General features: G+C 44.6%; 1 protein-coding gene across 2 annotated transcripts in view; it reads right to left on the minus strand.

Annotated features, from left to right (window-relative positions):
• Positions 1-15,703: 15,703 nt before the first annotated feature.
• CCDC125 (coiled-coil domain containing 125) overlaps positions 15,704-25,637 on the minus strand; it is a 69,461-nt gene continuing 59,527 nt past the window's right edge. For both annotated transcript variants that reach the window (XM_029574306.1, XM_029574317.1), the window contains exons 11-12: positions 17,959-18,092; positions 15,704-17,779 (exon numbers count right to left, since the gene is read on the minus strand). In XM_029574306.1, coding sequence (XP_029430166.1) covers positions 17,426-17,779; positions 17,959-18,092 — 488 coding nt within the window. In that variant the 3' untranslated portion in view covers positions 15,704-17,425. The remainder of the gene's footprint in view (positions 17,780-17,958; positions 18,093-25,637) is intronic.

A 25,637-nucleotide genomic window follows, 5' to 3' on the forward strand; every position in this document is an offset into this window, starting at 1 on the left:
AATCTTGGGAATGGTTCATAATCTATTTCATTTTATTTTGTAATCTACCTTTCCAATAAAAAACTACTATGCAAAGCTGTTGTTAACAATTGTACATTTACAAGAGCATGTTCTTGGCCTGCTGTCCCCACCCCATCCTCTTTCTGTGACCCTAGTCTTTGGACCATAGCCTGTCAGAGTCATGCATGCATCCAGATCTTGGTTCTCACCCCATCTTTAGCAGAAATAGGGAGCATGTACCCAGATGTCTAAAACTCTCTTAATGCTCTGTTCCACAGCTGAAGGTTAATGCCTTCTTTTTTTTTTCATTTGCTTTATTCTTTTTCCAAAAGAAAATTAGGTCTTACCTTCGATAATTTTCGTTCCTGTAGTACCAAGGATCAGTCCAGACTCCTGGGTTTTGCCTTCGCACCAGCAGGTGAGTGTGAGTCCAGTTGCAATAGTGACTACATGTGGATCATCTCAGGGAGAGATTTCCATGAAGACACCGGGCTGTTTCGTTCTCATATCTGATGTGAACTGTCCAAGTTATAGGACTCGCTGTCAGGAGCTGGAGGTGCACACGGTCCCTCTGGCATGGTTGTGCTTCTCAGAGCCGCTGGAAGCTCTGCTGGTCATAGTACTGTCAACAATGTATAGATAGTGATCTACATCAATCATATAGGTGGCACAGAAGCCTTTCAACTCCTAGCAGTGCATCAGCATTGTCCAATATCGCAAAAGTACGATTCTTCAGGCAGCATTCCAAGAATACAAAATAATGGTGCTCTCGTTCAGGTTGGGCAGTGGAATAGGATATTATAAACCTTTCTGCCACAAACAGGCATCATATGTCTCCTGATTGCTAGCCAGACTGAAGCAGATTGCTACAGATTAGCTCTGAGGGCCGTGTTTGCTAATCTGCAGAGGCTTCTAGCGAGCTGTTCTCACAGGACAAGCAGGATGGTAGTCCTCACAAATGGGTGACATCGAGGATGGAGCCCTGTACGGAAAACTTTTCTGTCAAAGTTTCAACAAGCTTTGACTGACACTAGCACACTGGGTGCACTGAGCATGCCCAGCCTGCAATTATCCCTGTGAGCCACAGGTGTCTCCCTCAGTCTTCTTTTTTCCGCTCTGCAGTCAGCATAGCGGTTGGAGCTCTGTGAGGATTTTTTAACTACCGTATTTTTCGCTCCATAAGACGCACCTGACCATAAGACGCACCTAGGATTCAGAGGGGGAAAATTTAAAAAAAAAAAAAAATTGTGCTAAACCGGTTCTGCGTCTGGGCGTCTTATGGAGCAAATTAGGGGAGTGCATAGGTTTTTTTTTTCTCCCCATTTTGTTTTCGGGTCTGGGGAGGGCCATTTCGGTCCACTCCCCAGATCAGAATATTTTTCTTTCTGTGGGAACCCCCAAACCCCCCCATCCCAACCCTTTAAATTAACAACCTCCACCCCCCTGACCCCCCCAAGACCTGCCGAATTAATTTCCTGCAACCCCCCACCCTCCTGACCCCCCCAAGACCTGCCGAATTAATTTCCTGCAACCCCCCACCCTCCTGACCCCCCCAAGACCTGCCAAACGTCCCTGGTGGTCCAGCGGGGGTCCAGGAGCGGTCCGGGAACGATCTCCTGGGCGTGAGCCGTCGGCTGCCAGTAAACAAAATGGCGCCGACGGCCCTATGCCCTCACTATGTCACTGAGACCGACTGCTGCTATTGGTCGGTCTCAGTGACATAGTGAGGGCATAGGGCCGTCGGCGCCATTTTGTTTACCGGCAGCTGACGGCCCTATGCCCTCACTATGTCACTGAGACCGACCAATAGCAGCGATCGGTCTCAGTGACATAGTGAGGGCATAGGGCCGTCGGCTGCCAGTAAACAAAATGGCGCCGACGGCCCTATGCCCTCACTATGTCACTGAGACCGACCAATAGCAGCGGTCGGTCTCAGTGACATAGTGAGGGCATAGGGCCGTCGGCGCCATTTTGTTTACTGGCAGCCGATGGCCCACGCCCAGGAGATCATTCCCGGACCCCCGCTGGACCACCAGGGACGTTTGGCAGGTCTTGGGGGGGTCAGGAGGGTGGGGGGGTTGCAGGAAATTAATTTGTCAGGTCTTGGGGGGGGGTTTGTAGGAAATTAAGTCGGCAGGTCTTGGGGGAGTCGGGGGGGGGGGTGTTTGTTAGATTTTTGTTTGGTTTTTTTTTATATTCGCTCCATAAGACGCACATACATTTTCCCCCCACCTTTGGGGGAAAAAAAGTGCGTCTTATGGAGCGAAAAATACGGTAATTACCTCATGGAAACACTTAACTTTTCACTTCAAAAAACACTTTTCCCTGCACAGGTCTCCCTCCGCGTACGTTTTTACGACGCTCGGTGAGTACTAATTCTTATTTTTCGGTCGGTTTCTGTCACTATCTTAAGGCTGTTAACTGACTGAAGCCTTCCCTTCCCCCATTTTTCAGTTAGCTTTAAACAGCTTGCGAGTATCTCTGTGACACTCTGCTTGCTTATGCTAGTGGGGTAGGGATTTTTTCCTTAACTTTAGGACCTCTGTAGCTTCAAGTCCTTCGTTCCCTGGTACCCTCACGCAGTCGATACCCTATCGCTACACCGGGACCCTCCTAAACCGCCCTGGGCTTTTATATGTCATCAGCGCCCCTCCCCCCACGGTGCCCTGATGCCTTTATCCATGTTTTTTGCTTTTCAGTGCTACCAGGCTTTTTCCTCCTACGCACTGTTTTTTTCCTTGGGCTTCCTCGGTGCCGTCCCTACCCGGATGCATGCCATTGACGCACACGCTGTTAGTCACTGCCATGCATACTCGGGTCGCCGCCACCGCTGCCCGAGACACTTTTTAACGATCCCAGGGTCACTTCATTGATGCCACCCCCCCTTTTGGGGATGCCATCGATGCCCCATCCTCCCCACCGATGTCCAGCCCTTTTCCATCGGTGGGCATCGGTGCCACATCGATTCGTCGGTGGGCATCGATGCCGGATGGTCCCCATCGGTGGACATCGGTGCCGGATGGTCCCCATCGATGGACATCGGTGCCGGATGGCTTGTCCGTCGATGGCATTGGTGCCGGATGGCCGTCCGTCGATGGCATCGGTGCCAGGTCCTTTTGCATCGATGGACACCGATGCCCAGGTGTTTCATCCATGGGCATCTATGTTAGAATGCATCCATCGAGGGCAGTCGATGCCAGGCTGCTCCCATCGGTGAAATTCGATGCCCAGGTGGGTCCCATCGGTGGGTATCCATGCCGGCTCGATTCCGTGGATGGGCGTTGATGCCAATGCCAGCCTTATGGCTGGCATCGATGCCCATGCCGATTCCAGGACTGGCGTTGATGCCGGGATGGAATTCATCGACTGGGAGATCCATGCCATCGATTCCATACGTGTCCATATCGATGCCACCGACACACGTGTCTGGGGCACCGATGCCATGTACACTTGGAAATCTGAGTCTGTCCAAATCAATACCGTCAACGTCTGTGGCCCTATAGTTGATGCCCGTGGCCATGCCACAAACGGCATAAATGCCCGCCTCCATGCATCGATGCCCTCGACACCTCCGTTTTCCTTCGGTGTCCTTGACGCCCTATTGATTCGACTTCGACTCAGTCGATGCCGGTATCTTTTTCAATAACGGCAATGTTTTTCGATTATTCGATTCCACATCGTTTCAAAGATACCTATGCCACTGCTGTCAGTGCCCGTCACTGTCATCATTCTCCTGGCCAGTCATCGACGATTTTTCATACCCATTTTGATGATATCCTCGAAGCCCCTTAGGTTGCCTTCAATATCGTCAATACCGACATAGCACCGCCACATAATACCCTCGCCTCCTCACATTGCTCCACGCTTTGGGTTCTTTTTTAAGCCCCGTATTAGCTTAAGACACTCCATTGTGTCAGGAGCAGAGCAGGCGTGCTGACAGTTCGTCATCGATCGCCTTCCAGGACGACGAGGGCTTCCATCTCGGCGCTGGGGAAAGACCGGGCCGAGCACCGTGGCACCCATCATCGCCGACATCGTGATCGTCCGCCGCTGACGCCATCCAGCACATCGGTGCCATCCTTCTCCAGGCTGGACAACGCTCGGGCAGAGCGACATCACCACTGCCATCAGCACTGTTCCTACAGTTTTGGCAGTCCTTGGTGATCCAGAACTTCCGGATCCAGGTCCGACAGCTTCTGCATTGGCGTCACGACACATCGAGCTGCTGTGACGAGGGAAGGGAACATGAGTTCCGTTAGGGCTCCTCTGTTCCTGGCGTGCCCCACCGTCAAGTGGTGTGAGACTATGGCCATCTGTTACACTTAGCAGTCTAAACGCCACTCACGCCTGGCCTGTCTCCTCTGTACCTGTGCCACCATACCGGGTTTCAGAGCGAGATGGACGTTTACGTCCCCGGCCTTACCCTCGAGGACTCCGGAGACCGTCGGAGTCAACAATCTTCACCGGCTCGTCTTGCGGCGATCCACGTCGGATGGTAAGTACCCGCTTCGGCGGCATTCCCATAGAGTTGTGTTCTCCCATTCGGACCGTGGTTCGAAAAGTTCTGGGTCATGTGCCTTTTAGAACTGTATTAGTGTCACATATCGCTATGTTAGCTATGTTAGCCACAATATCAGGAGAACCCCTCTATCTTCTTGGGATTGCAGCAGGGCTTCTTCTCTTGTCAGTAACAAGTCCCTGTGCCGACCAATGCTCTGACTCTTGGTTCCCTCCCAACCAAGGTCCAGCTGCATTGGCTGATCTGCTAAACATGAGATTCAGCAACCATTGCCCCATGTACAAGTCCACCTTGAGGCCTGGCCACAGGTCTCAGTGTCTCCTTGTACAGCATACAGAAATGCGGGTACCACTTACCGCTCACACATCTGCAGGAGCCTACATGATATCCTCCATTGGGACACCTCCTGGTCTCCCATCTGGTCAGATATCAGAGCGGCCACCCCACCTTGTACCAAAGTCCCGGTACACTCCCCCAGGCGCTACGAAGTGCAGAGGGGAGAAGGGAAGGGGGTTGGGGAGGTTTAATTGCACTATTCTTTCTTTTAACAGAAAATAGTTACTCTCCGCACATCCTGGACCTAAGAAAATCCAACTTTCTTTAGACGTCACAGGTACAATGGTATCTTTGGTTACCATCACTCCATACTGCAGTAAGTACATTATTTTAATGTTTCTATGTGCTTTATGGTGAGTCAACATTACAACCCCAAGCTCTGCCGCTGGCACCAGCTTCGGTAAGTGAACTGTCTCTTGCATCACTGTTGGTGAATGCTGTTTTCTCTGCGGAGTGTAACATCATTCACTTTCCTTGCATAGACTACTGCTAACCACTTTCAGTACATGCAAGGAGCTCTCACTTTTTTCAGGACTCACTATACATTTACTAACTGGGATTACTGTCACTGCCATAAATCCCTTCTGTAACACTTCTGGACACCACAGTCTTAAGACCCCTCTTGTCCAGCATGCGCACAGACATTCTGATACATTGTTATATGTCCCTGCGCATATTTTCCATAACCTCAGCCTTTCAACTTTTCATGGTTGGGCTATGGGGTTTCTTCCCACTATGCATTTTCTCATAATTCAAAACTGCTATGGGTTATATTCAGTGACATTCTATACTCAATGGACCTAAGTGGTTTCATTGCTTTCGTCCCTGATTCTTATCCCAGTTCGAACTAGGACCTAGTCTCCTTCGACTCATGCTCGCAATTCCTTAGGGTTATAAAGTTTCTCCTGAAAGCTGTCAACCCATTATGCATCTATTGCACTCCAGCATAGTTTCTCATAAACTTCCTGGACGTTGCACCCATGAGTTATGCCCTTATGCCTTCCAATACTGCTTTTGAAACAATTCTTTGTGCATACAGACAGACAGCATAGGGACAATGTGCTTTCCAACTCATAAGCACGCATTACCTCTTAGCTGCTCTGCTAGACAGCTGCGCAGCTCTACCCTTGGCCCTTGTTCACTTCATGCGTCCTTGGGCCACATATCTAAGAGATTTAATGAACGCTCTATCAGACCTTCTCCACGTAGGTTCTATCCTCTCGAATGGTCTCAATTACATGTGTACAGGGCAAATCTTTTAACGCTGAGTTTAACTAAACTTTCCTCGGCGTCTGCATCATTCCATACGATGCACAGGTTCTGCTCCCTGCACATGTTTCCTATGCGTTCCCTTAGATGCCTTTTCTTCCATCAAAGGCCTCTTCAATATATCTCTTCTGCTGCCTCTCGTAGCCAGCATTCTTCTAATGTTGAACTGGGATGGGGTTCAGTATTCTTTTCCCCACTCCCTGACTGAGATCAGTATGCTTTCCCATACTTCTCAATCCATCATATCAGTAACCTTTTATTCTCTCACCAGTCAGTCCCAAATCATAGATTTACTGATGTTCTTAGGTTCTGGTAGCGTCACAAAACCTTCTAAACATAAATCTTGCCGTTTAATATGGCAGGCTTTACCTCCTGACGCATAAAAAAAAAAAAAAAAAAAAGAGGTATTACCCCTTTTACTTTTCCACCATTTTTTCTTACTCCCTCGGATTCTGTTCTCCAGACATCCTCCACATAGATACACCTTTCTCTTAGGAGGTGTATCGTTTTGGGAGTTGGGTTCCCGTTTTCGGTAATCCTCTCTGAGTCGGCTTACCATGGATTATCCACTGATCAAGCCGCCTCTATTTCTCTAATCACGGAATGAACATATATATTCTCCTTATAAGTCTCATACATTCTACGTTTGAGCCTTTCCATTCCTCTCTTCCACAGTTTGGCAAGGGAACTTCTTTCCCTCTTAATGTCATTCCTGCCAGCAGGGTCCGTGAGTTATGCACTCTTTCCATACTCACCTGACTCCGTTCCTCTGCCACTGAGTAGTTCTACGCATTCAACTTTCTATCCTTTTCAGGTAGATGTTGTATCTCCTTTCCTCAGGAAATACTCTATTAATTTTTCCTAACCTCTCTCTCTCGCCCTAGGGAGAGACTGGGTTTTCCACATTCCTGGACAGTAATGCTGCGCTTACATTCTATCTACATTGCACTGCATTCCATGTGAATTCCACTTGACTCTTTCCTTCATGCAAGGGTCAAGCTGCTACTTCCAGTGGCCACACAGACCTAATCCTTCTGATTAAGTGGTCTATATTTCCTTTCCTACCAACAAGCAGACATTTCACTACAACACTGTGGGTATCCACATACTGTTGTGTCCGTCTTAGCCTTAACAGCTTCCCTTTGGTTACTGCTGCTTGTACTTTTTTATCAGGTTGCAGCCTGGAGTCCTCTCCATACCTTCGCAGCCTATTATTGCTTACATTTGACTAGCCGGCATGCTCCATGTTTGGCCAGTCCGCCTACTCTTACTTTTTTCAATTCACTACCCAACATCCTTCCACGAACCCATTATGGTGTTGCGGATGCCCTCCGTTCCCATTTCCACCTCAGTTGTTACGCCTTTGCGCATCTGCGGTGTATCTGGTGCATTCCCGGGCATCCTCAGCTCGGTACTCACCCATTTGTGAGGACTACCATCCTGCTTGTCCTGTGAGAAAGCAAATGTTGCTTACCTGATGTAACAGGTGTTCTCACAGGACAGCAGGATGTTAGTCCTCACGAAACCCGCCCGCCACCCCGCGGAGTTGGGTCTGTATACTTTTATTTTAGTTTCGCTTTTTAGCTATAAGACGAGACTGAGGGAGACACCTGTGGCTCACAGGGATAATTGCAGGCTGGGCATGCTCAGTGCACCCAGTGTGCTAGTGTCAGTCAAAGCTTGTTGAAACTTTGACAGAAAAGTTTTCCGTACAGGGCTCCATCCTCGATGTCACCCATTTGTGAGGACTAACATCCTGCTGTCCTGTGAGAACACCTGTTACATCAGGTAAGCAACATTTGCTTTCTCTAAGCCTGTCCTTCATGAACTATCAGTTACTTCAGGGACCCGTGCTAAGCCATGACCTGGGTCGATTTTGTTTAATAATTTGACCCTTGAGAGAGTTCAGTTGCTGAAGTGTGGTATTCTTCTGCGGTGATTTCCACTTTGCTCAAGGCCACAAAGTGTTTTATTTCTCTGGCTTCTTTTACAGTCGAAATTTTTCAAGGCCTGGTGGGAAGAGTGAGGTCCTCAATCTCTTCAAAAGAAATTCCTTACTCTTGGAATTTTTGACAGATTTGCTTACAGGCTTGGTCTTTACCATCCTGAAGGTTCAGGTAGCAACTCTAGCTTGTTATAGCAGGCATGTCTTCAGTGGACCATTATCTTCTTATCCAGAGGTGTCCTGGTTCTTGACGGGAGGTAAGCGTTTTCAGGCTCCCATGTGGCTACTGGTGCCACTACGGGACTTTCATCAGGTCTTGACTTTTTTTTTTTTTGCTGAGTTCCTCCGTTTTTCCACTCTGTGGGAGTTATGTGCAGCTACTTGCCTTGAAGTAGTGTTTTTTCATTGCAATCTGTTCAGCACGTCGGGTTTCTGGGCTGCAAGATCTTTTTTGCCATGAGCCATCTTTGTGCCTGCCTCCAAGTGGTTTCGGAACTTTCACTTATTTATTTATTTATTTATTTCGAATTTTTCTATACCGACATTCTTGAACAAAGATATCAAATCATATCGGTTTACAATTGAACATAACTGTCGCGGCTATGGCGTTACATCGAACATAGAACATTGAGCAATAAACATAGAACAGGTCAACAGTTCAACAATAATATATAGTGAAATGCTTCATCATAGAGTAACATAATATATATAAATAGGGGAACAACAACTGGGGCGACTGTATGCGTAATATCAAAATACGTTTAATGAAGTGTCATTATGCAGCTGCATAGTGGATAAGGCGTGGTGGTAGCATAGGGCATAAGGTAGCTATGAGAGTAAGACTGAGTGGTGGAGGGAAGGAGGAGTATGTAGGCAGGAAGGGAGTGAGGCATTGAAACAAGATTAACACTTGACTCATTCTATCCCCCTTCCCATGCTGGAGGGGGTTCATCATGAAAGTGGGTCTCTTTTTGTGTGCATTGAATGTTAAGTGGCATTGGCTGAGATACTTTAAGATTCCTGAATCTTTCAAGCAGTCGGATCAGTTGTTTGTGCTCCATGGTGGAGGTAAACCAGGAGATACGGCAACATGAGCAGCTATAGCCCAGATGCTGAGGCTTCCTTCTCTCAGTAAGTTTGAACGCATTTGGCAGTATTGTGTGCAGAGAGTTGGTTATTCTCTCCTGACAAGATTTCCCAAGCAGCAACATGATCTTTCTTGCGCACATTCCCAAGCATTACCACTTGGACATTCGAGCTCCGACAAGTGCAGATTTCACACATGCAGTGTTTGCTGCACCATAGGCAGCCTCCTGCCCTGGTCGGGAGTAGCTTTGGTACAACCCACTCGTGTGGATTAACCTGCCTGAGCGTAGAGGAAAGAGAAATTACTACTTACCTGATAATTTCCTTTCCTCTAAAGAGGGCAGGCTAATCCACAACCTGGTCTTGGCTGCCTATTTGCTTTTAGCTCATCCCTTCTTGTGAGCAAAGCAGGCTGTTATTCTATTCATTCATTAAGTGACATAACCAGCCCCTGAGATTAGTGCATGTTAATGCTTTTGTCCAAGCTCTGTGTTCCTGATTGGGTGAAAATATGTCAGGTTCACTGTTAATAATCATGTTCTTGTATAATCAGTTTGTCCATAGTTTGGCTTTTCCAGCAAATACTGGCGGGCTGATGTTGGGGTAGGGCTATATGTCTGTGACATCAGGCTTTGTTCTATCCATCTGCTAATAGGTGCATAATCCACTGCTTTAGCTAAGCCTACCCTCCTTAGAGGAAAGGAAATTTTCAGGTAAGTAGTAATTTCTACTTACAATATCAAAGTAATCATCCTAAGAACTGAAATCATTTACCACTAGGGCAGTTTCTGCCTCTCTGAAATCTGATATAGATGAATATAAACCTCCAAACAGAGTGCTGCTGAGGCTATGAAGTTCAGGTTCCGATAGATGTGATGTTATTAATCCTACATATAAAAGGGCAAGGTCGGCTAATCTGGACTTACTTTTACATTCAGCAGCTAAGGCTTCTTAAACTCACCCAGTGTGTTTTACCATTTACATATCATGTACAGCAGTGTGTCAGGAAGCACCGGTCTATTTTAAATTTACGTAAACAATTGCAAGATCCTCCCCTTGTTGCCTTAACCAGAAGATTTAATTTACTTAAGTATTTGGTCCAATCAACATTCATTTCCCAGACAATTTCAGATTCATATAATGGTACTGCTACTGGCCATTATTCATGTGGTATTTTTTGTTCAATGGGAGTAAAATAAAATTTGAGAAGTTCTCTTCTATTAGACTCTTACAGTTTACATTATGTGATGCTTTGATGGCCATTTACATTATTTGGTGCCCTTGTCCTTTGCTTTACCTAGATAAAATATGTGTGAAGTTAGGACACATTACCAACCATCTGAATTGTAGAAGATGTGAACGGATTGAGGCACTACTTGTAATGTATTGAGTATCAGTTCAGCATATGAACAATCTATGATCTGCTGTTTTAGACGTACCACAAGTTAAGATCAGAGATGGCAACTATTATTTTAAATTATTATGCTATGAACAATGCTAGATTCATAGACTGGGAACCATGTCCCCTTTTGGGTTTGAACAAGGACATTAATTAGACCATCTTTCTTTAAGATATCTGCATAGCTGGTGTTCTACCTGGTAGGGATGTGCAGACCAAAAGTTTAAGTTCATAAGTCCATAAGTCGAAAGGGGGTCCCATTTGCGGTCAATATGGACATATGGAGAATTCCATAAGTTGAGTCTATGTCCATATGTGCAAATAAAAATTTAAACCCCTCACCCGCCTTAATCCCGCCCCCCCCCCCAAGACTTACCAAAACTCCCTGGTGGTCCAGCGGGGTCAGGACGCCATTCCTGAACTCCTTTGCAAGGAGCACGTGACGTCGGCGTGACGCGGCGTCACATGATTCCCCTCGGGTTTGCTCCCGGACCCCTCATTAGGCTCAAAAGGAACTTTTGGCCAGCTTGGAGGGGCCTCCTGACCCCCCCCAAGCTGGCCAAAAGTGCCTTTTGAGCCCAACGAGGATTCCGGGAGCGAACCCGAGGGGAATCACGTGACGTCGGCGTCACGTGATTCCCCTCGGGTTCGCTCCCGGACCCCTCGTTGGGCCCAAAAGGCACTTTTGGCCAGCTTGGGGGGGGCAGGAGGCCCCCCCCAAGCTGGCCAAAAGTGCCGTTTGGGTCCAACGAGGGGTCCGGGAGCGGAACCGCGATGGACCACGTGACGTCGGAGTGACGCGGACGTCACGTGATTCCCCACGCGTCCGCTCCCGGACCCTCACGGAACTTTTGGCCAGCTTGGGGAGTTTTGGTAAGTCTTGGGGGGGGGGGGGATTAAGGAGGGTGAGGGGTTTAAATTTTTATTTAGATCAACAATCGCGATTTCCAACGTATTCAACATAGCTATGTTGAATAAGTTGGAAATCCGATCGTTTACGCCTCATCATTTTTTTAAGTTAAATGGAAAACACAACTTTTTTTTTTTAAGTTCAAAACGAATGCACACCCCTACTACCTAGTGGCTATTTCTTGAAAGTTAGTGATTAGCTCCTTCTTATTTATAGGTGGAGTACAGTACAGTACCCACCATTTTGCCACTTTTGAGAAACCCGAGAGACAGACTAGCCAATGTTTTATGTAAAATGCCATGGTTTCAATTTTATTTTACATTGTGAACAATAACATTTTACTTTTGTGTTTAGCAGATTTGAAACTCTTATGAAGGCAGCCTCTGCTGAAACATTGTCTATGTTAGGTTACAGAGGCAGGCATGATAATTTTCCCATCATTTTGCCCTGCAGCAGTCCTTATGGTTAAATTGATCCAGCTATTGAAGTATACTTCATTTAAAAGATAAGTGCATAAGAACATAAGAAATTGCCATGCTGGGTTAGACCAAAGGTCCATCAAGCCCAGCATCCTGTTTCCAACAGAGGCCAAACCAGGCCACAAGAACCTGGCACTTACCCAAACACCAAAAAGATACCATGTTACTGATGCAATTAATAGCAGTGGCTATTCCCTAAGTAAACTTGATCAATAGCAGTTAATGGACTTCTCCTCCAAGAACTTATCCAAACCTTTTTTGAACACAGCTATACTAACTACACTAACCACATCCTCTGGCAACAAATTCCAGAGCTTAATTGTGCATTGAGTGAAAAATAATTTTCTACGATTAGTCTTAAATGTGCTACTTGCTAACTTCATGGAATGCCCCCTAGTCCTCCTATTATCCGGAAGTGTAAATATCCGATTCACATCTACTCCTTCAAGACCTCTAACATATCCCCCCCTCAGCCATCTCTTCTCCAAGCTGAACAGCCCTAACCTCTTCAACCTTTCCTAATAGAGGAGCTGTTCCATCCCCTTTATCATTTTGGTTGCCTTTCTCTGTACCTTCTTCATCACAACTATATCTTTTTTGAAATGTGGCGACCAGAACTGTACACAGTATTCAAGTTGTGGGCTTACCATGGAGCGATTCAGAGGCATTGTGACATTTTCCATTTCATTAACCATTCCCTTCCTAATAATTCCTAACATTCTGTTTGCTTTTTTGACTGCTGCAGCACAGTGAGCTGACAATTTCAAAATATTATCCACTATGATGCCTAGATCTTTTCCCTTGGTGGTAGCTCCTAATATGAAACCTAACATTGTGTAACTACAGCAAGAGTTATTTTTTCCTATATGCAACACCTTGCACTTGTCCACATTAAATTTAATCTGCCATTTAGATGCCCAATCTTCCAAGGTCCTCCTTTAATGTATCACAATCTGCTTGTGATTTAACTAATCTGAATAATTTTGTATCATCCACAAATTTGATAACGTCACTCGTCATATTTCTTTCCAGATCATTTATAAATATATTGAAAAGCACTGGTCCAAGTACAGATCCCTGAGGCACTCCACTGTTTACCCTTTTCCACTGAGAAAATGGACCATTTAATCCTACTGTTTCCTGTCTTTTAACCAGTTTGTAATCAATGAAAGGACATCGCCTCCTATCCCATGACTTTTTAGTTTTCTTAGAAGCCTCTCATGAGGAAGTTTGTCAAACGCTTTCTGAAAATCCAAATACACTATCTCTACCAGTTCACCTTTATCCACATTTATTAACCCCTTCAAAAAAAAATGAAGCAGATGTTAGGCAAGACTTGCCTTGAGTAAATCCATGTTGACTGTGTTCCATTAAACCATGTCTTTCTATATAGTCTACAATTTTGATCTTTAGAATAGTTTCCACTATTTTTCCCAGCACTGAAGTCAGGCTCACTGGTCTATAGTTTCCCAGATCACCCCTGGAGCCCTTTTTAAATATTGGTGTTACATTGGCCACCCTCCAGTCTTCAGGTATAATGGATGATTTTAATGATAGGTTACTTTGTGATATTGTGTGAACTATGATAATATGTGGACTATAGCTTTTATTTGCAAGAAAAATACAGACAAAAACATTTTGAGGTAAATATTTGAGTTTTGCTATGCGTAGTCTAGATAGCATTTTCTACAACGTTAATAGATGTTTTTGACTAACTGTTGTTGGCATTGACACCAATACCCATTAAAGTATTTTAGTTATCATTCCTATTTCATCTCCCACTTTTGCTATTATTGTTTAGATACAAAAAAATAAGATACAATATATTTGCTCACATGCTAAGTTTACTGCATACCATGATCACCAAAGAAAGGAAGAGAGTGTTTGTTTTTTTTCACACAACAGGACATGCTAGTATTGCTAGACATACTGTTGAAGAGTGCGCAAAGAAAAACAAATGCTGTTCTATGACTGAACTCAAAACTGTCCTATGGTTCTGTTTTCACTTGCTTATTACATTAATCACCATCATCGTGCTTTAAAACAAACCCCTTCATAATAAATCTTGATTCAAATAAATTATTACAGATTATTGATTTCAAGAGCTCAGATTCTGTTGTAATACAACAGAGTAACAGATTTATTGATTCTTTGTCAGTTTTGCCAAGAACCACCATGATACTTTGGTCTTAAAAAATAAAACACATTTGAAGAATTCTTATTGCAAATTATACGCTAACCAGTCAAACACTTGGTTTGATTGTTCTTGTAGAAACAGAGATAAACCATGACTATTTTTATGTTACAATCCCACACCAATCCTAACTAATCTTAGCTGCAGGACAAAATGTTCCTGGAAATACATAATGTGTGCAGATGTTATTTTCTAGACCCTGTCATGCAAGTTCTTCTATCTTGTATTGGTGTTTACATGTTGGGACTGGAGAAGAAATAAATGGCTTATTAACTTTTTTATCTTATGGTTGATGTAAACTCAATGTAGATGAGTAAACATGCACAGCATACGTATTAAAGCACTATATTTCCAGAATGTATTAGGTAGTGACACTTTAAAAGCTACTGCCAGTTGCCAACCTTCACCAGTTATCAGTACACTGAAAATAGAAAAAGGTCTCATTAAAAAAATAAATAAATATAAGGCTCTGGGTAGCATTTTGGTCCTAAAGAAAACTGGACTCTCAACGGGCTGAGATATCTTAATAGAGCCAACAAGAGTAAAATTAAATAAAAAGAAAAAAGTTGGCAGACGGATACTGTCAGGTTCCCTGCTTATAGGGGTACTCACAGGTGAGAATCTGGCCCTAGGTAATAACACACCCTGATTGTGTCCTGGAAGAGTGGGGTAGCAGGTTGGGGCAAGTCTAGGTCCTAGGAATGGTGGTGGAGATGGAGCAAAGTATGTTTCAGAACTGGAGCAGATGGTAGCAGAACCGTGTGGAGGCTGGGTGCAGGACTGAAGTGGAGTCCAGGAACCAAAGTGTGCAGCAGCAGCAGCACTGGAACAGATCAGGGTCCAAATTACTTGCCAACCAGTTTCAGGATCTGAAGGAAGGCAAATCAAGCTCTAGCGATAAAGCACAGAAGATTCACATAAAAAAAAAGGTCAAGGCAGTCTTCTCATTACTGGAAACAACTTTTCCAGCCACATCTTTTATTTGAGCTTCAGCCAATCCAGGTTATTAGGGGAGTGGTCACAAGAATCCCTTTTCAGCCTCTTCTGCTTCCTGATTTATTTTGCCATTGACTCATTGGATAGCTCTGTGGCTTGGATGTGAAACTTAGTGGCCCAAGCTGACCCCAATTTGAACCATGCTGATGCTGTTACCCAACAGATAGAGTCCTTTTCCCCTTGATGGCTCAAGGCAGTAACGGAAATTCATCATTTAAAATGAGTTGATGGTCTCAGTCCAATGGACAGAATCTAACACTACTAAAGAAATACTGCACAATAATTTAAAAACACATCCTTCTTAGTCTCAGGAGAGCTGTCGAAGATCATATACACATGCAATTACTCTCTGCTAGAGGAGGCTCCTCCAGAGCCAACTTGAGGCAGGGTGGCACAGCTGTGTGGGGATGTTTGCACTGTGCCTGACTGCACTATAGCTGTTTCAAGCACTAAAAACTCACTAGAAAGCAAACTTAAAATCCAAAAGTTATTCCTTTGTGTTAACATCTATTCAGATATGATTTTAAACTAGAAAGACATAACATTAATAAAAACATAAACAACCAAATCTTATAATAGAATCCTAAAGGCTTGAAATATCTTTATTGTAACTGGAGTCTTCAACAAAAGATTTAAAATTAGGTTCAGTTTATGAATGTTTTAAATATTTAATCACACATCACCAAAAGAATGGATTAAATCCTAAGAACTTTCTGGTATATCATATGCATAATCGCCATCTGTTTCAGGGACCAACTGGATAGAATCAGAGTTTCTTCCGTCAAAAGGAGGTGGCTGCTCGAGCTCGATGTGTTTTTGTTGAAACACTGCCAATGGCAAGCTGAGGCTCCTGAGATGCTGGTAGTAATAAGTACCAAGACGGCATTAGGAAAAGCCTCTCTTACTCCAAGTGAACCTTTTTATGCTTAAGTACATCTATGCTGGGGGGTTTGTATACCTGCAGAGCAAGAAGCAGCTCTAGCAGATATATTTTATTTATTTATCGAGTTTTAGATACCATGTGATGCCCATGAACCAAGGAGATCTGATAACCAGACAGAAGGGATGTATGACAAGAGACTCATGATGCTGAAACCGCTGACATCAGGTGGAGCTCAAACTCAGATAGAAGGGAGATAGCCTGTGGGAACAGAAAAGTATAATGTTGGGCGCAACAATAGTGGACTAGGCTAAGATGAAAAGGAACAGAACCAACTGTCATGATGCTGAGATAAGAGGAAACTGGTAAATAAAGAAAAATTCTCTATATAAGCAGCTAATGTGCAGGCAGAAAACTGAAGGTGCTCCAACAGTAACTGTCAGGCCTGTCCCAGTACTCTGGCTCATTTTGTATACAAATAAATGCTTCTTACCTGACTGAGTACAGAGTCTGTTTATCTGTAAACAAGGGGATAAGCACTCTAAGAAGCCTTCAGTTTGTGACATGGACACTTGCATTATTATTTTTTACACAAGTATCACAGCTGGTGGACATTTGGCTTAGTTTTTGAAAGACATCTTTTGACTCAGCCACAAAAATGCATGTTTTAGATGCAAAAAAATAAGTAAAAAAAATAAAACCACACATCATAGGGATTCTAGTTTATGATTAAACCGATAGTGCTTTGGCCAAATATGATGGCTGTTATACACATATGATACTAGAAGTTTCTTAGGATTTAAACCATTCTTTTGATATTGTGTGATAAGTTTTGTTTTGGATAGGCTTTTTAGCTTCCATCACGTTGTAGTTAAATTTTAATCACCAACCCACCTTTGTCAAATCATGCAAACAATTACATTTAATTTCTAGGGAGGACTTGCCAGGCATTCTTGTGATGACTTGAGTTTGTCATGTTGACAAGTATTGGATTAGACATAATCCTTGTACATCACAAACTGCATTACAATCAGTGCAAAGGTTACAGGGAGCACGTCACAGGTAAATTTATTTTTCACCAAAATAATTAGTTCTTGAATAGTGAAGAGTTACATCAGGTATCAGGCCACTGCTCAAACACAATCAGCTGTTAGCAATTGATTTTCTCTTTTTTCCTGAACTACATCCATCTCCTGAGTGACATTTCTGTTCTTAAACAGTAGGTTGCAATATGCTCTATAGGAAAATCTCTCTCTGTTTAGATCAATATCTGCACTGGCCTCAACTATTTACAAAGTTCAGTCAAGGAACATATCACAGTATATCTACATTTTGTTTTCAGTTATGACGACTAAACAGTCTGAGATGTCCAGTTTTCATTCACCTTCAGCACTAAACTGTTCTGCTTGTTTTCAACATTTGTGATTTGCAGAGGTCTCCGTGAGAGTTTCAGCTGTTCCTTGGGTATGAGTTTCATCATAAAATGCAGACTTTGATGGCAAGGAATGGAGGATGTCAAGCGCCGTGCTAGAGTTTTGTGAACTGCTAGTGTGGGCTGAGCACAGAGAGTCCTGAGAGCCGGTATCCTGGTGGCACAGGCTTGTGCATTCAGCTGAATCCTTCAGTGCCAGGGTTCTGCCCAAGTGATTTCCCGAGACACCCGCCTCCTCACGTGATTTTGCAGCTTCACTGTTTTCCTCTATGCTGCGAGCCAGCATGTAGCTCACCTTTCTTTGATGAGCGAGAGCCTCCTCTTTGTCATTCAACTGAGAAGCAGAAAAAAAAAAAAAAAAAAAAAAAAAAGAGGCACCTCAATGTGTAACTTTACCTCTCAGAACTGAAAACACCACTGGCACGAGCAAAGGAAAGCACAACATAGAATGCAAACCAGCTCCATCAGTATCCAAAGGACGCAAACACAGAAAATAAGATGCAGATTACAAACCAGATCTATTAGAATCCGGAGGATTTCTTGAGGATCATCCAGAGCTTCTAGCTTCCTACAGTCAGCAGAAGATATTAGCATGCCCATCAACCTCTGCCCCAGGCTTTTCTTATTTGCCTTTGATAAAAGTGGCCCTGGAAACAGAAATGTGATGTTAAATGAAATCAAAGCAAAAGGAGGATGTGTGACAGTAGGTAAAACTGTTTAAGGTTGAAAAAGAAGTGCTTCATAGATATTTGGTTTCCAATGTTCAAATAAACAGTTTATTTATAAAGCTTCATACAAGGTACAGTCCCCCAACATGTTTGGCTGGAGGGGCTACGTAAGGAGGGACTCACTAGGTGATATTCACATCAGTGTAAAAATGTTTCACGGAAAACTTTTAGAATTAGGTAACTGCACATAAAAAGGCATTCTGGTTACAAGTTATCAAGGTTAGGCGCTTTAATGGCTGTGCAGACTAGTAGATAAGATGCCAAAATGTTAGAAAGGCATGCATATAAACAGTGTAACATCAAAGGAGGTTCTATGATTTAAAGGGCACGCATGGCACCAGTTCACAGTCTATAAACTAAGATGGAAGAGTTATAATGTATGGCACTAAATAAACATGGCATCTCAGAGACCTGGAGAAAGAAGGGACAGTGTGATACAGGATACAAATTATATTGCAATGATAGGATGGATCAAATTGACTATGGTAATGTAGATAGGGGGATGCTTCATGTTAAGGATGGCATAGAGTCAAGGATGAAGATTCTACAAGAGAGCAAATGCATAGTGGACTAGAAATTTCAAATGTGATGGGGGAAGTGTATACGGGTGGCTGGATACTACCATCTGTCTGGCAAGAACAAACATACCAATGATGAAATGCAGCAGAAATTAAGGAAGCTACAAATTTGGCTACATAATAATAATAGGAGATTTCAATGATCCCAACAATTTTTTGGCAATGAAGCAGAACATAAAGTATAAAGAATACTGAATGGGTGTCATCAGGACATGCTAGGGAGGTAAAATAAATGATGAAAAAGACTAAATAAAAATATTTGTAATGTTTAAAGACTTTACCACTACTCTAATTCTCAATTAAGCTGTGTTCAAGATATTTAAGAAATTCTGTAAAGATGCCTTTGTAAGCAACTCTTTGTTCATTGTAAACCGATGTGATATACAAGTTCGAATGTCGGTATATATAAATAAATGTAGAGATTACTTACCTGATAATCTCGTTTTCCTTAGTGTATGCAGATGGACTCAAAACAAGTGGGTGTAGCGTGCTCGTGCTAGCAGTTGGAGACTGATCTGACGTCAGCACGGGTACATATACCCCCATAGGAAGTGCAGCAATTCAGTAATCTTCCTTGCAAAAGCTGTATGGATATATGTGTAACTGACCGATCGATTAAATGAACAGGATTACCCTGACCAATTGATAGTAGCTGGAGACCGCCAGTGTTCTCAACCGGAAGGCGTTGACACCCGGCAGGGTGGATGCCCTATATAAGGAAACATGACTTACCGTGAATCGGCGAATCCCCATGTCTACCGGCAGCCAGGGGGGGATGCTGAGTCCATCTGCATACACTAAGGAAAACGAGATTATCAGGTAAGTAATCTCTACATTTCCTAGCGTGTAGCAGATGGACTCAAAACAAGTGGGATGTACAAAAGCTATTCCCGGACTGGGCGGGAGGCTGCCCGAGGTCCATTCAGGATTGCCCTCGCAAATGCAGTGTCCTCCCTGGCCTGTACGTCCAGACGGTAGAATCTGGAGAAGGTATGGAGGGAGGACCACATCGCTGCTTTACATATCTCTGCAGGTGACAGCAATCTAGTTTCTGCCCAAGAGGCCGCTTGCGCTCTGGTAGAGTGAGCCTTGACATGTAGAGGTGGCGGTTTCCCCGCTTCTACATAGGCTGCCTTGATAACTTCTTTGATCCAGCGGGTGATGGTTGCCCTTGAGACCGCTTCCCTTTGCTTCTTCCCGCTGTGAAGGACGAACAGGTGGTCCGTCTTTCGTACTGCTTCTGACATTTCCAGGTATCTGGACAGCAGCCTACCGATGTCGAGATGGCGTAATAATCGACCTTCTTCCGACTTCTTCAAACCTTCCGTGGTAGGCAAGGATATGGTTTGGTTGAGGTGGAAGTGTGAGACTACTTTGGGTAAGAAGGAAGGAACCGTGCGAAGATGGATAGCCTCCGGAGTGATTCTGAGAAACGGATCACGGCAGGACAGCACTTGTAGCTCTGAGATGCGGCGTGCTGAGCATACGGCCAGCAGGAACACCATCTTCAAGGTTAACAAACGGAGGGACAGGCCTCAAAGGGGCCTGAAGGCGGGTCCCGCTAGAAATTCCAAAACTAGGTTGAGGTTCCATAGGGGCACCGGCCACTTCAGTGGCAGGCGAATGTGTTTGACTCCTTTCAGGAAACGTGAAACGTCTGGGTGTGTGGCAGGGCTAGCAGACGAATCTGGAGCTTTGATCTCCTCTTGGAGGTCAGACTGACCTTGTCTTCCTGGGTGTCGAACCGGACTCCTAGGTATTCCAGCGACTGAGAAGGCTGTAGGGAACTCTTGTTCAAGTTTACAACACATCCTAGGCTTTCCAGAAGAGCTATAACTCTGTTGGTTGCCTGGTGGCTCTCCTCCGGTGACTTCGCCCGGATCAGCCAATCGTCCAGGTAGGGATGGACGAGGATTCCCTCTCCTTCCTGAGGGACGCTGCTGCTACTACTACTATGACCTTGGTAAAGGTCTGCGGCGCGGTGGCTAACTCGAAGGGTAAAGCTTGGAACTGGAAGTGCTGGTCCAGGACCTTGAAGCGTAAATAGCGCTGATGATCCCGATGGATTGGGATATGCAGGTAGGCTTCCGACAGATCTAGGGATGTGAGAAACTCCCCTGGCTGCAATGAATTTTTGACAGACCGCAGAGTTTCCATGCGAAAGCTGGGGACCCGTAGGTAACAGTTGACTGACTTGAGGTCCAGGACGGGCCGGAAAGTGCCCTCCTTCTTGGGCATGATGAAATAAATGGAATAATGCCCAGAATTCATCTCCCTTGCAGGCACTGGGATTATGGCCTTTAGGGATAGGAGCCTCCGCAAAGTAACTTCTAGGGCCGTCCTCTTGATGGGCGAACAAGGAGATTCCACAAACTTGTCCGGCGGAAGACGAAGAAAATCCAGGTAATACCCTTCTCGGATGATGGCGAGGACCCACTGATCTGAGGTAATCTCGACCCACCTGCGGTAGAAGAGGGATAGCCTGCCCCCTATGGCCGCTACCCCCGGATGGGTCGGCTGATTGTCATTGTGGGGTACGGCCGGGACCCGAACCCGAGCCGGTTCCCCTCTTGTTATGCTTAGGCCGAAAGGACTGGTTCCTGGCCTGCGAACGAGGTGCTTGGTAGCGAGTCCTGTAAGGGTTGAAGCGCTGAGAGGTTCTACCTCTGGATGGTCTAGGAAAGGGGCGCTGGTTCCTCCTTGACCGGTCTTCTGGTAGACAGGGTAATGGAGAGGCGCCCCATTTATTGGCCAGTTTCTCAAGGTCTCTGCCGAACAGGAGGGATCCCTTGAAGGGCATTCTCGTGAGGCGTGTCTTGGAGGAGTCGTCGGCCGACCAATTACGTAGCCAGAGCTGTCTCCTGGCTGCCACTGAGGATGACACTCCCTTGGCTGCTGTACCGGACTAGGTCGGAGGCTGCATCAGTGAGGAACGAGAGAGCTGATTCCATTTCCTCTCCCGGGGTGTTGTTCCTAGCCTGTGATAAACAGGAACGTGTCACCACGGTGCAGCAGGTCGCAATTCGTAGGGACATGGCTGCCACCTCAAAGGCTTGTTTCAGAATGGTGTCCATGCGCCGGTCATGTGTATCCCTGGCATAATTTTTCTTAAGCTATAACTAATTAAGTGGCTCTCAAAGTCAGTCCTCTAAACCAGTGGTTCTCAACCTTTTTTCTGTTGGGACACACCTGACGGATGGTTCTCACATGCGTGTCACACTGAACACATGACCATCATAGGGCTAAATGTAAAAGTAGTTTGCATCCACAGGAACCCCCCTGACCCACAATTATGGATGTAAAGCAGAATTATGACATTACTCGTACAACTCACCTTACAAAAAATATATTCCAACAATTAAAAACTAAGCAAAATTATTTAAAATTCTCCAAACAGCAATAAAATATTTCAAAACAGCAGACACATCACATCATATTCAGTAATTAAAATGGCAGTCAATCAAGAAAAATAAACTTAAAAAGCCACCTTTACTAACCCCCTCCAGCAGCTCTCCCTACTCCTCTTCCATGCAGGCCAGTAGCACACACCAGAAGCAGTAGTGGCTGAAGATTTGTACTCATGGTCCTCTTCCTTAGTGCCCACGACCAGTCTCACACACACACACACACACATACCAGTTACACCCCCATGACAAGTTTCTGTCTCTCACACACCAATCATCTCCCGACCAGTCTCTCTCTTACATACACACCAGTCACCTTCCCGACCAGTCTCTCTCTCATGCGCACACACACACAGGCTTCCCACTTCCATGTTCTATCTTACATATACAGGCTTCTCACTCCCATTTCTCACTCCTATGCTAGCTCTCTCCACATGCACAGGCTTCTCATTCCCATAATCACTTTCTTTCTCTCTCACACACACATATACCAGTCATGCTCACATACCAGTTTCTGTCTCTCACACACCAATCATCTCCTGACCAGTCTCTCTCTTACACATACACACACACCAGTCACCTTCCCAAACTGTCTCTCTCTCATGCACACACACGCACAGGCTTCCCACTTCCATGTTCTATCTTACATATACAGGCTCACTCCCATCCGTTTCTCACTCCTATGCTAGTTCTCTGCACATGCACAGGCTTCATTCCCATAATCACTTTCTCTCACACACACACACTTCAGTCATCTCCCTGACCAGTCACTTCTATTGTCTCTCCTATATACACACACACACATCACCTCTGTCCAGTTTCTCTCAATCACACACATGCTCTCTCGCATACTTTACATAGATCTCAATCAAATGCTCTCACTTATACACAGGCTCTCAGTTACAGTTACACATGCACACTCTCAATCACACATACATGCTCTCACTTACAGACAGGCTGACTGGCTTTCTCTCTCTCATTTCCTGCCCCCCCCCCCCGAGCACAAATAGTAGCTGCAGCAGCCTCCTCCTCCAGCCCCCGCAGGCCAAGAAAAAAGAATCCCATCGGCCATGGAAGGCTAATTCTGTCTCCTGTGCCGATTTCTTGCTGCTTCTGATTTTGCTTCGGGCAACGCTACTGCTTGGGGCCGCTGCTGCAGACGCTACTTTTTCGTGCAGCTTGGCTCTTTCTTCTTCCCGTGCACCCCACTGCACATCACTTCCTGTTCCGGGCCAGGGTTGGGGGCAGGTATGGGAAAAAGAAAAGGCCCCCTCCACTAACACTGCTGCCGTTCCCATCCGGGCTTAAACGTGCTGATAGCCCGGACGGCAACTGCAGCAGTGGAAGATAGCCTGCTTCTTGGTGAGGGAAGAGCAGCGGGAGACCGGTGGCACACGACATACCTGCCACTGCTTGGCGACACACCGGTTGAGAAGCACTGCTCTAAACCAGTGTTTCCCAACCCGCTCCTGGAGGCACACCTAACCCAGCCTGGTTTGCAGGATTGCCATAATAAATATGAATGACAGATTTGCATACACTAGGCCTCCAACATATGTACATTTCTCATGTATATTCATTATGGAAATCCTGAAAACCCAACTGGTTAAGTGGGCCTCCAGAAGAGAGATTTGAGAAACACTGCTCTAGACCCTCAGCCAAGTCTGGTTTTCAGGGTAACCCAAATCAACCTACATTCTAGACCAAAATATACCATCCTGAAAGTGAGATCTGGCTTAAAGACTTGAAAATTGAATTCAGGAACCACTTGCTTAATTCCTGGCCAGGGGAACACAGATAAGGAGAAGCGATAGAAAAGGGGATAGTTACCTCACAAGCTATATTCTTCATTCCCACTTAACACATTTTTTATATTACAGTGGATGATATGAGAGGAAGGGGATTAGAAAACACAACAATGTTCTCAGTTCCTCGTCTTTACCCTTATAAAGCTTTGTTCTTACAGTTCATTTTGCCACTGCTTTTAAAAGGCTCTGCCCGTACATGGCTTCTCTGTGCATTCCAGACAATATCTGCTCACTGTACTAGCTAAAATTATATTTAGTAAAAAAACAATTGCCAAATGACAAGGCCCACTAGACAAGGTATATCATAAATAAATCAAAAACAAACAAGAAAATAAAACCAATAGCATAAAAACAATAACCAGCAAGGAAATACCAAGCAAGAAATAAAAAGAAAGATCTTTACAAGTTTCCTGAACCAAAGCTAATGCACACAAACTTGAACTTCCAAAGGAAGAGTTCCTCAAAACAGAAGCTACACAGTGAAGGTGCACTTCCTGGTATATACAAGCCTAACAGCTTTAGGAGGTTTTAAAGTTAACAAAGCAGCTTGGGACAGTGGTAAAGGATGCAAAGGAGTATAACATTTCAAACCCTTCAGATAACCATCCCCAAATCACAAACAGAACAAAAAATTATACAAATGATCATGACTGCAGGAAGCCAGTATAAAGTATATAAAATAGGGGAAATCCTATCCCTGTAGCCATAGCCTGAGATTATCCGGCTACAGCATTTTGAACCATCTGCAGACATTTAATGTATTTTTTAGGAAGGCTGACCAGGACAGAATTACATAAATCAGCAGGCAAAAGTATATTTAAGTAAACAAAGGTAAACTGATGCAAGCTCTGCAAAACAGCTTGAGGTAGGGGATCATAGTTAACTCACAATCAATGCCCAAATAACACACCTGTAAGTAAACAAATAGGTGACCTACCAGGAAAAAGAAAATATCCATAGAGGGATTTAGATAAAAAGACTGGCTTCCCCACTTGAATGACCTCTATTTTAACTGAATTAAACATTAGAAAATTGCTTACAGTCCAGCAGGATAATCACCCTAATGAGGGAACTCTGATCATCCTAACAGGCCCTTCTAGCCTTCCCTCCCATTGGCTTCAGTGTGACTAATATGCATGAGGCTTCACACATTCAGCAACTTTGCCCCTAAAATACGGAACAAGTTACCTTCAACAATGCACCTGGAAACTTGTTATGTCAACGCCTGGCTGTTTAACCAAGCCTTCTCCTAGACTCCATAACAGTGTCTCAACCTCTAGTACATGCCCAACAGAAGTCTTCCTGAGCATGAATCTCACAAGATTCACTCACTTATGGGCTGCCTCTAATTCAACTGGTTCTTAATATCTCTCACTATACTGATGTTTAACTTACTTCTTAATGCATTTTATACCCAATGCACCTGCTTCCTTATTCCTACCTAATGTACCCCACTTCTTATTTATTTTCTTGAAACAGTATCCACACCTCATGCAAATGTTTAAACCTTTGTAACCACTCCTTATAGGGTTTTATTTTCCCCAAATATGTTATCACTCTCCCTTTATAAAGCTGGAATGCTTCTGCAGTAGTTTTAGTTAATGCCCTTGCCCCAGTGATTGTGTCGTTTGACTGCATTCTCATCATTATTGCTATCTCCCTGTTACCCCTTGT

The sequence above is a fragment of the Rhinatrema bivittatum genome, chromosome 1 (genome assembly GCF_901001135.1).
Source record: "Rhinatrema bivittatum chromosome 1, aRhiBiv1.1, whole genome shotgun sequence".
Classification (NCBI taxonomy): domain Eukaryota; kingdom Metazoa; phylum Chordata; class Amphibia; order Gymnophiona; family Rhinatrematidae; genus Rhinatrema; species Rhinatrema bivittatum.